Source organism: Canis lupus, chromosome 9 (genome assembly GCF_048164855.1).
Source record: "Canis lupus baileyi chromosome 9, mCanLup2.hap1, whole genome shotgun sequence".
In the NCBI taxonomy this organism is placed as follows: domain Eukaryota; kingdom Metazoa; phylum Chordata; class Mammalia; order Carnivora; family Canidae; genus Canis; species Canis lupus.
In genome coordinates, this window is record NC_132846.1 from 66888044 (window position 1) to 66900300 (window position 12257).

The window sequence follows — 12257 nt, forward strand, 5'->3', positions numbered from 1 at the left end:
CCGTTTCTGCCCTCTGGCCTCACTTTTTCTTTTCCTGCGTGACTGCCCCGCGCTCTCCCCTCCCCGCACCTTCTCAATCCCTGTGTCTTCACCTCCAACTTTCTATTTCTGATCATATTTCCTTTGTCCCGTTCCCCTATTGCCCCCCACCCCCTTCTCTGTCCTCTCTCTCTCTCTTTTTCCTGCTCCCCCCGGGGAATTTCACAAATAAATCACGGGCCTCCAGTTTAATCATCTCTAATGCAAGCCGACTTCCCCTTCCTCCGTCGCATGCGAATGAGCTGCGGTCCGAGCCTTGCAGACGAGCTGCGGTCGGCCTGCCTGGGTCAGGGGTGCCTCCGGGTCAGGGGTGCCTCCTGCAGCCTGTGCGTCTGCGACTTTGCTTTTTTGCTCTCGGGTTTTGTCTTTGCTTTACAAACACGGACCCATAGGAGTTCCTTTGGAATCCACTGCCCTCATTGGAGCAGTGGCATTAGGTGAGGGTGGAAATGTGGCACCACCCTGCACCCCCCCCCCCCAGGAAGGTTATCTCAGGAGCCAGCTGCCAGGGTGAGAATCAGGGGCAGGCTAGCAGAGTTTGCACTTTCCAGGAACATTCCTGCTCCTACGTGGAGATTTGGCAGCCTCTGAACCAGGCACACCTTTTCTAAACAAGGCATCCGGCTTCAGTCACCAGGAAACTTTTGGAGGGTTGTTGAGCCTTGAGAAAGGCATCAACCACTCCGCGACTGAAGGGAATCCCGATTCCAGCAATGAGTCAGGACCTTCATCCCCCAGGGGGGCACAGGAGTACAAAGAAGCTCAAGGCAGGTGAGAGGGGGGAGAAGAAGGAATGCACACTTAGCTTTGGGGAACATAAATCGATACAACCCTTTTGGAAAGAAATTTGGCAATCTGTATCAAGGACCTTTAAAATGCTCCTACCTTTTGATCCAGTAATTCCACTTCTGGGAATCTGGCCCAAAGAAATCATCTGAAATGTGGAAAGAGCTTTATGCCCAGAGATGTAAATTGAGCTGCCATTTATGAAAGAAAAATTGAAAATAGCCTGAGCACCCAACAGAAGTGGATGTTTAAGTGAACCGTGGTCGGTCCGCCGCCCGAAATTGATGCTGGTGTGGAAAGTCGTGTTTGTAGGAGTACGGTGACCTGGGAGACAGGGCGGTCAAATGTCGAGACAGAAGCACGAGTCAAAGCTGCATCGACAGCGTGATCACAATGCTGTTCAGCAAAGGAAAAGTCACACAGAGAAACCACGTTCACAGCCTGTATCTGTACGGTGCAGCTAGGTTGCTTTTTCCCCCCTTATTCTTCTTTTAATCTTTTTTTTAAAAGATTATATATATTTATTCATGAGAGACAGAGAGAGAGAGAAAGAGAAGCAGAGACACAGACAGAGGGAGAAGCAGGCTCCATGCAGGGAGCCCGATGCAAGGCTCGATCCCAGGACTCCAGGATCACACCCTGGGCTGAAGGCGGCTCTAAACCGCTGAGCCACCCAGGGATCCCCCCCCCCCTTTATTCTTCTACTTCTCTTTTGCCTTCTGGTTTTCTGGAAGGAGCATGAATTTCCCTTTGGAATAGAATGGGAAAAGGGTTGATTGCCCTTTTCCTCCCCTTTTTCCGAAGTGGCTGTAAAAGTGACAAGGGCTAGCAGAAGAAAGTTCTAGATGACTGAGGGGAAGCGAGCCAGTTCTGGGTGAGCAGAGGCCATGACATAGAGAAAGCGGGGGGAGCTCAGTTTCTAGGATGATGCAGGGGTCAGGGACAGGGCATGGATGTTAGAGAAAAAAGGGGCCTGGGTTTGAATCCCACTCCACTCCCTGACCTGGGTGGTGCTGAGTCCCACTCAATGCTTGGTGCCACCTTAGCTGTTGAGTGTAGGATAGTTTTCTCCAACGGCTGACCCGCTGACCTGTGTGTGTCTGCACCTTATGTGCTCCATGGCCCTCACCATCCTCCCTTATGCTGATGGCTACCTAGGAGAGGAAGCTACTTCCCAGTTGGGGTCTTAACCAAAACCAGACCCTCGGTTGCCCAGCAACTGTGCATTCCTACAGTGTAGCCGCAGCTCTGGGCTCCGTGCACCAAAAATCAGCAATGTTTCTGGACAGGCATCTCCCAGAGCATGCTCTGTGGAACACTGTTCTGGAGATGGCCCCAAATGCTCGGTGCGTGCATTGAGCACCTGCTCTGTGCCAGGGCTACAAATCCCTCAAATATAGAGAGCAGACTCACCCTTGGCTTGGCTTTCTTTCCTTCCGTCCGTTCTTCATTCCAGGCTGGTCCTTGGTAAAATTGAGAAGTCGGGGAAGTTTATCTTAGATGACCTTTCCCCTCCCATTTTGCAATTTCTCTTGCCTTGCCAAGAATTCACACTCTCCCTCCCTCCTACATGACAGCCCTGTCCGATAGAACATTCTGTGATGCTAGAAATGTGCTGTAGTCTGTGCTATCTGATACGGGAGCCGCTAGCCACATGTGACTACTGAGCACTTACAACGTGTCTAGTGCCACTGAGCAACCGAATTTTTAGTTTAATTCAATTTTAATTAATTTAAATTTAAATCAAATAGCTGCATATGGCCAGTGACTGCAGTATTGGACAGTGCCGCTCTATAAAAACCTGTCCTCAGTTCTGCCTCTGGTCTCCCTCAAACTCAAATCTATCTTTTATAACCAAATGGTATGAGCTCTTCCGGTCTCAGCTTGACACCACTTCAGCGGTGTGCAGGAGCTGGCTTGTCCCGGCCTACACCAGCCTGTCCCAGCTCTCGAGGGCTGTGGCTTCTTGTTAGTAGCTTGAGATCAGCTGTTGTGGGGGTCTTTATACCACGAACGGGAAAATGCTACAAGTCACGTCTGGTTTTTCCATGGAACCAGTCCAGTATTTTCCAACACACCCTTGAGTGACGGGATCATGACTTGCATGCTCCTAAGGGCAAGGGCCAACTTGAATTTTGTTCACTGGACACTTCACTGGTCTTTCACCAGGGCCTGGCTCTGTTGAGTATCTTCCCACCAGCTTCCCAGGGTCACATCGGGCCCATTGTCTGGGATCTGGGGCTTCCAAGGCTGACATCTCTCAATGGACTGTCACATGTGTATTTTTTTAAAGACTTTATTTATTTATTCATGAGAGACACACAGAGAGAGGCAGAGACACAGGCAGAGGGAGAAGCAGGCTTCCTGTGGGGAGCACGATGCGGGACTCCATCCCAGGACCCAGGATCATTCCCTGAGCCAAAGGCGGATGCTCAACCACTAAGCCACCCAGGCATCCCCACATTTCATATTTTCATCTTTCTCCTCCATTAGATTCAGAACTTCCTTGAGGGCGGGTAGTTCCCATGGCCTGCTAGATGCTGAATCCCCAGGCCCCACTCCCTAGAGGGAGCTTGGTGAGTACTTGTCGGATTGATAAAAAGTCTTAGTGGAATGACCGTGGAGGCCCAGTTTGAGTCTTGCTCTGGCTCTTACCATCTGTGCGACGTTGCCTATGTCCTCTCTCTGTGTCAGGGTCTTTGTGTGTTCCATGGGCACAATGACCTCTTTCCCGGCCACCCTACTGTGAGGGTCAGTAACATAGAAGGAATGCTTTGAAAGACCGTGCAAATAAATAACTTGCTTTTGAAAGTCCCGGGGCATTTTGAATTCTCTGTGCTCCTCTGCCTGCTTAGGTTTGGTGATCAAAGAGGACCAAAGGGGGTCTGTATTTTTCCACTGATTTAAATGAAATGGGGCCAGGCTGCAGCCCACAAGTGAGGGAAAAGATGTGCGCATTTGCAGCTAACCGGGCACTTTCCTGGAAGGAAAGGTTGCCACTGCTTTGGTCTCCCTACCCAGGGAAGGTAAGCCAGCGTGGCTTGGACCAAAGAGTATTCTTTCTGTCAACAGAGTTCCGTGAGGAGGGCGGTGTTGACGGCGAAGGCTGAACTCTTGGATGAGAAATGGTTTTCTTCTGACATTTAGGGAAGAACTTCTCTTTTCAAAGCCCACAAATATTTGTCAGTTATTTTTCTCTTTGAAAAATGTTTTGCTCAAATCTGCAATGCTAAAGACCGTCATGGGCATTTCAGCTTCTGTGGCCTGTGAAAGTTGACTGCTTACCAGGGCTGCTCCAAAGGGGTTAATTGCATGTAAGCATTGGAAAGTGATTATCTAATTAAACTTTGAAATGGAATGGTGAAAACCCTGGGTGACAGACTGTCTGTGGGAGGGTCCCCTGAGGTGCTCTCCATTTATTGCTAATCATCTTCCCTGCCCAGCCTGTGCCTGTTTCCAGTTAAGCCCAAGCTCAGACCTCGCTCTCAGAGCTCTGGATTCACTCAGCTTTGTCAGACAGATCTCCCCACTCTGGGTTCCCTGCCCTGCCCACACTCTGCCGTCGGGCCTGGATATCCTGAACCTTCCATCGCTGGTCTTCAGCTCCCCGATTCCTATTTCATATCCAAAGCTTACGTCTCTGCTTAGAACCATGAAATCAAAGAAATCGGAAGTGTTCGGAGTTATTCTGGCTATTTCTGAACACTGCCTGGGAAATTTGGGTGCAAGCCCTTAGGACACCAGCCACCAAGCACACGTGTCGTGTCCCTCATCTTTAAATCTGCCGGATTTATTCAGTCCTGCAGACCGAGGGCCCCGGAAGGCGCTCGGCTGGATGCCTTGGTGACTCAGAAAAGCGAGCTCTGGAGCAGCTTGCAGGCGGGAGGGGAACTGGCTGCCTTAAGATAATCTTGTGACTTAGAGAACCAGCTCGTGGCTCCCCGTTCCTACCTTGGGATGCGGCTGTCTGCAGCACCGCCGTGCTACAGAGATAGGAATCTACAGAGATAGGAATCGAGGCTCTCGGGCTGCTTAGATGACTTCCCCAGGTCCCTCAAAGCCGGCTTGCCGGACATCGGGACCCACGTCTCTTTGGCCACTGCCCATGATAAGCAGCAGCCTGGGCGGGTACAGACCTTGAGAAGGAGGGGTTCATTTCCACTGGGGGCAAGGGGGAGAATGTCATAGAGGAGGTGGTGTCTGAGTACAGTTGTCACGGATGGGGCTCGATCCGCAAGAGGGGTCGCAGAAAAAGGCAACGGGCATCCGGTTTGGGATCAGCAAGCCGGCAGGAGTGACTTGAGACTTTGCACTTTGTTTTTATTTTTTTTATTTCTGAATGATCCCTTCATGCAGCAATGAACATTTATCGAGCACCTATCCCGTGCCGGACACTGGGGTTTAGGACTGGAACAGTCAAGGAGGCTGCACAGTGGCTGCGTTTGGAGCACAGGGGGATGCGTTCAGGTCTGAGGGTCAGGACGGTCACCACGGCGACAACTGGGAGGAGAGGCTGGAGGTGGTGGGGTTAGAAGCTGGGAGACCTTGAAGAAACTTCTGTGACAGGTTAGGGAGAGATGGGGACCTGGCCTGGGGCCATGGGCGCCTGGATAAGGAGGAGGGGACAGATCTGAAAGCAGCTTAACTAAAATGCCTTTGTCTGCAATCAAGGCACTCGAGTGACTTCAATTCTCCTTTAGAACTGCCTCTGTGGAACAACACTTTAATATTTTGCCCTCAGCAAAGATTACACGATGGTATAAGAAGAGCCATCCAAGGAACATCATTGTATTTTTGTAAGATGACTATTGGGGACATCATTCATTACACTGCTCAATGCCACTTATGCAAATGTCCCCATGACAAATGCATCCTAGGGCACGGGGCCAAGAAAAATCGGTCCTCCTGACACACAGGCTGGGTCCCACCTCGAGACAAGAAGAACCCCACGGCCTGCCATCCTTCCCTCTGGACTCCAGGTGTCGGGAGCTGAGACGGCAGTCTGGGGCTTAATTTCTGTAGTGTCCCCTGCAATAGGGTCGCCCCTGCTCCATCCATTGTATTCTGTTCGAACTGTCAGCTGCCTTCTGGAAATGGAGGTGGAGAGAAAGTGCAGTGATTAAAGCAGTCAGTAAGTGGTTTAATACACCTTCTGGCAGCATTAAATGGAGTTTGCATATGTTTCCCGAACACCATTTCCCAAACTCTGTTCCGTGGCATAAGAAGGTTCCAAAGGAAGGGCATAATTGCAGCTGCTGACATTTTTCATCTTCCATTTATTTTAAAGCAAAATGTTAGAAAAAGGCTAAGCTTATCAATAGAGCTGTTCTAATGATGAAACCAGAGAGGCTGGATGCTGAATGGCTCGAAGTGCGGGCTCTGGACCTGGATTCCTCAGGCACAACCTGACCTGGGAATTTACTTGACCCCTTTCTTCTTCTTTCTTCTCCTTCTTCTCCTCCTCCTCCTCCTCCTCCTCCTCCTCCTCCTCCTTCTTCTTCTTCCTTCTTTTTAATGGTTTTATTTATTTATTTGATAGAGAGTGCATGAGCAGCGGGGAGCTGCAGAGGCAGAGGGAGAAGCAGACTCCCCACTGAGCAGAGAGCCTGACATGACGCTCGATCCTGGGACTCTAGGATCATGACCTGAGCCGAAGGCAGATGCTTAACTAACTGAGCCACCCAGGCGTCCCTACCGGACCTCATTTTGTCAATCAGTTCCTTTATCTGTAAAATGGCACCAGTGGTAGGATCTGCATCAGAGGATAGAACAGTGCCCGCCACACAGTAAAACTTGGACTTGTGGTGGCTCTTCTTTCTCAGTGATCATCTACCTACCTTTGAGAAAGGGCCCTCCATCACCTGACCACACTGGGAAGTCCCGTGACAGACGGCCTGCGGGAAGCGTGATGTTCGGTAGCAGGTTGTACATTTGCCTCCCCGCTGCCAAGCTGCGTGTTTTCTATTTGACAATTGCTGGTCTTTGTTACGCATTTTATCTCATAATTTTAGCATTTATTGGTGCAATTATTCAATGTTTACTTTATATTAAGCATATGGATCACATTTTGATCATTTCTTACCACAATTAATTCAACTGTGAGACCATTTTTGTGCTGTCTACTTTAATTTAAATGATATTGCATGAGCTTCTATTGGCACCCTGACAAAACAGTACAATTTAAGTAATATTCATGGTCAAACAAGTTTGGGAAATACTGCCTGAGGTTACATCTTAGTTGTGCAGTTTAGTCTTTGAACAAGATTTCTATGTGGACTCAGGTACAGCACTAGACAACTTGGACCTTCAAAATATCTCTTTACAATGCTCTTTACAATGAAAATTCAATCTATATAAGCCATAGGTGTTTATACCATGGATTATATAGATAAAATTTTCACCACCTTTGAAACAATGTCTGTGTGTTTATCATTTGTTCATTCATTTATTTAATAATTATTTATTGAGTCCCTTGTATGTGCCAGGTGCCGTGGTATGCATTGGCAGCATTGCTTTCTGTCTCCTATGTTCTAGATCTGTGCTGTCCAATATGGTAGACGTAAGCCACATGTGGCCATTGAGCACTCGAAATGTGGCTAATTCAAAGTGAGATGTGCTGCTGTGTTAGATACACACCAACCCTCAAACCCTTAGTATGAAAAGGAATGCAAAATATTTAAAAAATAACACATGTTATGTGAACTGGCACAGCCATTCTGGAAAACTGAAAGAGTTAAAAATAAATAAAATAAAATAAAATAAAATAAAATAAAATAAAATAAAATAAAATAAAATAAAATAAAATAAAAAAGTTAAAAATAGAACTGCCCTACGACCCAGCAATTGCACTGCTGGGGATTTACCCCAAAGATACAGATGCAGTGAAACGGCAGGACAACTGCACCCCGATGTTTCTAGCAGCAACGTCCACAATAGCCAAACTGTGGAAAGAGCCTCGGTGTCCATCGAAAGATGAATGGATAAAGAAGATGTGGTCTATGTATACAATGGAATATTCCTCAGCCATTAGAAACGACAAATACCCGCCATTTCCTTCAACATGGTTGGAACTGGAGGGTATTATGCTGGGTGAAATAAGTAACTCGGAGAAGGACAAACATTATATGGTCTCATTCATTTGGGAAATACAAAAAATAGTGAACGGGAATAAAGGGGAAAGGAGAGAAAATGAGTGGGAAATATCAGTGAGGGTGATAGAACCTGAGAGTCACCTAACTCTGGGAAACGAACAAGGGGTAGTGGAAGGGGAGGTGGGCAGGGGGTTGGGGTGACTGGGTGATAGGCACTGAGGGGGGCACTTGACGGGATGAGCACTGGGTGTTATACTATGTGTTGTCAAATTGAACTCCAATAAAAAAGTAAAAATAAATAAAAAAAGAAAAAATAACACATGTTTTACAGAACACTTATTATATTTATTATATATTAAATATATAGAAATGTACTTTAAATAATATTGGTTACATGTTGAAATAATGATATTTTTGGCATATCAAGTTAGGTAAAATTTAGTATTAGAATTCATTTCATCTGCTTCTTTTTTACTTTTTCTTTTTTTTTCTTTTTTTTTTTTCTTTTTTACTTTTTCAATGCAGCTAGCTTCTTTTTTACTTTTTCGAAGCAGCTACTGGAAACTTTTTAGATAACAAATATGACCCACATTCTGTTTTTTTTTTTTTTAAGATTTTATTTATTTATTCATGAGAGACACATAGAGGGAGGTAGAGACACAGGCAGAGGGAGAAGCAGGCTTCTTGCAGGGAGCCCAATGCAGGACTCAATCCCAGAACCCTGGGATCATGACCTGAGCCAAAGGCAGAAGCTCAATCGCTGAGCCACCCAGGCGTTCCTCACATTCTGTTTCTACTGGGCAGCGCTGGTTTAGGAGATTTGCAGACATGTAATTGGTTAATTATAAAACAACAAGGGGAGTGCTATAATTTTTCACATGTCCCTAGAGGTGGAGCCTCACATGGAGAGACCTCCCCAAAGGCAGGAAGGGGAGGTTAGCAGAGGCTCCAGCTGTGTGGGGAGGCTCGAGGTGCTAACTGGGGTTTGGGTGAGGAGATTGGAGTTGGAACCGGGGCATCGAGAGTGAGCACAAACATACTGGGATCCAGTGGTGTTTGGAGGGTGTATGCATCAGCTTTTGCTGTGTAACAAACAGTGACAAAAACCACAGAGATATACAAGAATATGCATTTGTTTCTCACTCATGTTTCTGCAGACAGGCTGGGGTTCTGCTGATCTAGACTGGGCTTGGCTTCTCCTGACGACTGGGCTCAGATCTGCTCCAAGGGTGTTCTTTTCAGGGTCCCCGCTGAAGGGGTAGCAACGAGCTGAGAAAAGCAGTCGCATGATGGTATAGGTGCAAGAGACAAATCCCAATTGTCTGCAAGTGCTTTCAACCCTCATTTCAGTCACATTGGCTAACATCCCATCAGCCACAGCAAGTCACAGAGCTGCGGCCAAATTCAGCAGCAGGGAAGTGCCATGAGGCCAGAGCAAGTCATAATGGTCAAGCCCTACATCTGTTGGACAGAGGAAAATACTCCTTCCTCGGTGGTTGGGGGTAAGGAGAGAGTGCATTCTGTGCAACAATAATCAAATCTATCAATGTGGGAGCATGATTAGAGGTGGGGTAGGGCAGGTCTGTTCCGAATGACTGGTATGAAAGGAACAGAGGACTCAAGGTCCATGGGAAGGGTGACTATGTAGTTTAGGAGTCCTTCTGAGAGTGAAGGGGGACCATTAGTGATTATTTCAGGATAGGGATAAGTTGGGACGGTCCCAGGACCACCCTCACTGCAAGCCAAATCCCCAGCACAGATGGACATGCTTTGTTTTCCTGACATAGTGTTTCTTTTCATTTTTTTTCTTTAAGAATAAATTTGAATGTTCTTTAGAGAAGCCTGTGTTCTCACAGGCTAGGCACTCTGTTTGGTCTTACACATAATCAAATCACCTGCCCAGCATGCCAAGTTGTGGCTCCCAGTGGGCCAGCAGCAGCTTGATTTCAGCGGCCACTCTTGGGTCCCAGGCTGTTGTACCAATTACTGCACATTCGGTAGCTAAACCAACAGAAACGTATCTTCTCACAGTTCTGGAGGCCAGAAGTTTGAAATCAAGGATGCCAGCAGGTTGGTTTCTCTAAAGGCTCTGAGTGAGAATCCGTCACATGCCTCTCTCCCAGCTTCTGGGGGCGGCCCGCAATCCCTGGTGTGTCTTGGCTCATGGCTGCATCAATCCCAGCTCTGCCTCCGTCTTCATATGGCCTTCTCCCCGTGTCTTCCAGTACCCCGATGTCAAATTTTCCTCTCCGTTCTCTTATAAGGACACCAGTCCTAGATCCAGGATGATCTCATCTTAGGATCCTCAATGTAATTGCATCTGCAAAAATCCTATTCCCAGATACAGTCACATCACAAGTCCCAGAGATTAGGACTTCCTTGCACGTGTCTTTTCTAGGGAAGCACAGTTCAACCCAGTACAGGTGGATTGCCAGGTGGGCCACGGAGAGCAGAGTGTGTGGGGGCGGGTGCAAAGCAGGGTGATGGTGAACATGCTGTTGGCTCTCTTGGGAGTCAGGGGGTGGGGGTTGCTAGGGAGAGCTCTCCAGGGAGAAGCATTTGAGGTGGGTCTTGAAGGATGAATGGAGTTTGGGGGAGGAAGAGAGGCCATGGGAGCAGAGGGACAAGCGAACCACAGAAGTGTGGAGCAGTCTGGGGGTCGCCAGGGGTCCTCACTAGCATGCAGGGGCTGGAGCCACAGAGTATGGAAGGGCAGGTGACCAGGGACGGCTTTGGGTGTCAGGTCACAGTGTTTTGCCTTTATCAGGAGCACGCCCAGGAAATGAATGGCTAACAGAAGCAACGAAACTGTACGTTTTCATTGCTTTAGGTACAAGGTCCTAGGTGGAGACAGCAGAGACTGGCTAGTTGTTCCCCAGTCGAATCTGGTTTCCTCTGGGGCATGTAAGTGAACTGCACATCCCAGGCTCCCGTGCGGTTGGGTGACCATGCGAATCCTGGCCGAAGGAAGGTGGGGGAAGCCGTGTGTGCCACTTCTAGACCTGGCCGTGGCAATCCACCCCTCATCTGCCTGCCAGCTGCAGATGCGGTAGTGGGGGGTCTCAGCTCGAGAGGCCTGGGTGGCTCAGTGACTGCACTGAGCCGAGTTCCCCATGAACCCATGTTGGGCTGCATCAGGTGCACAAATAAACCTTACTGCAGGAAGCCACTGCGATCTGGGACTTTCTAACTTCTCACTGTTGCTAGGGGAGAGCCCTCTGCAGACAACGGAAGCACGTGAGGGAGTCAAAGTCCAGGGGACTGAAGCTTGGGGCCAGATGGAGGCCCGGCCTGGGAGAGGCTAATGTGGCTCAGAGGACATGGTCTTCAGACCCCCTACTCTTGCCCTATTGGGACCAGGTGAGTCGCTTGTTAAGACTAAGACTCTAGGGACTTTCTAGGGCAGACCCACTTCCCAAGGAGGTCCAAGGTAGAAAGAGCAGAGGGGCCAGAAGTCTTCGGACGGGGTCCAGAGTCCCCAGGAGCCAGAGGCAGTGGTTGCTGCAGGTGTGAGCAGATGCCAGGGATGGAGGCCAAGGTCAGGAACTCAGCATGAGTCAGGTGCACATGAGACAGTGAGAGGGTGTCGGGGTGGAGTATGGAAACCAAGCCCACAGCAGGACGTGCTTGCTGAGAGGCGAGGGTGGCCGTGAGGTAACAAGGTGTGCCATCAGGTCCTAATGCTACGGGCTGGAACCACGACGAGCCTGTCCTGAGGCGGCATTCGTCTTTCAATCATTCAGTCCTTCACTGATTCCTTCCACGTGTGAGCCGGGGTGGGCAGCTAACACCTGGACCCTGGCCTCCGAGATGCTGCCCCCGCAGAGGGAGGCCCGTGGTCGCCGTGTGGGTGCAAGGGCAGAGCGGCGCAGCGCTGTGACCGAGGGACGAGGGACGGGAGTGGAGGGGTCTCTCGGGGGGACGTGGCCAGAGCCCCGGGCAGGGTGGTTCTGATCACGGGGCGGCCCTGGGGCAGCCCCTCTCTCACCTCCGGAGCCACTCAGAGCGTGCTCTACGACTGCACAACTGTGCTTTTGCTAACTTGCCAGGGAAAGCGTCCTTTGTCCCTCTTAGGGACAAAGAGGAAGGAAGGAAAGGCAGTGTCCAGGTCTGGTCCCTTTGTGCTCGGGGCCAGCAAGGTGGATGTTAATCATTTTATTATTTTTTTTAAGATTTTATTTATTTATTCATGAGAGACAGAAAGAGAGAGAGAGAGAACCAAGCTCCATGCAGGGAGCCTGATGTGGGACTCGATCCCGGGACTCCAGAGCACGCCCTGGGCCGGAGGCAGGAGCTAAACCACTAAGCCAGGGATCCCCCAAGGTGGATATTAAATGCAAT

General features: G+C 49.1%; 1 protein-coding gene across 4 annotated transcripts in view; it reads left to right on the plus strand.

Moving 5' to 3' along the window:
* Window positions 1–11170: 11170 nt before the first annotated feature.
* The window catches only part of VRK1 (VRK serine/threonine kinase 1), a 106925-nt gene continuing 105838 nt past the window's right edge, over window positions 11171–12257 (plus strand). Inside the window, exon 1 of one of the 4 annotated variants that reach the window (XM_072839865.1) lies at window positions 11171–11276. In XM_072839865.1, coding sequence (XP_072695966.1) covers window positions 11237–11276 — 40 coding nt within the window. In that variant the 5' untranslated portion in view covers window positions 11171–11236. The remainder of the gene's footprint in view (window positions 11277–12257) is intronic. The other 3 variants (XM_072839866.1, XM_072839868.1, XM_072839869.1) reach the window with 3 other exon arrangements.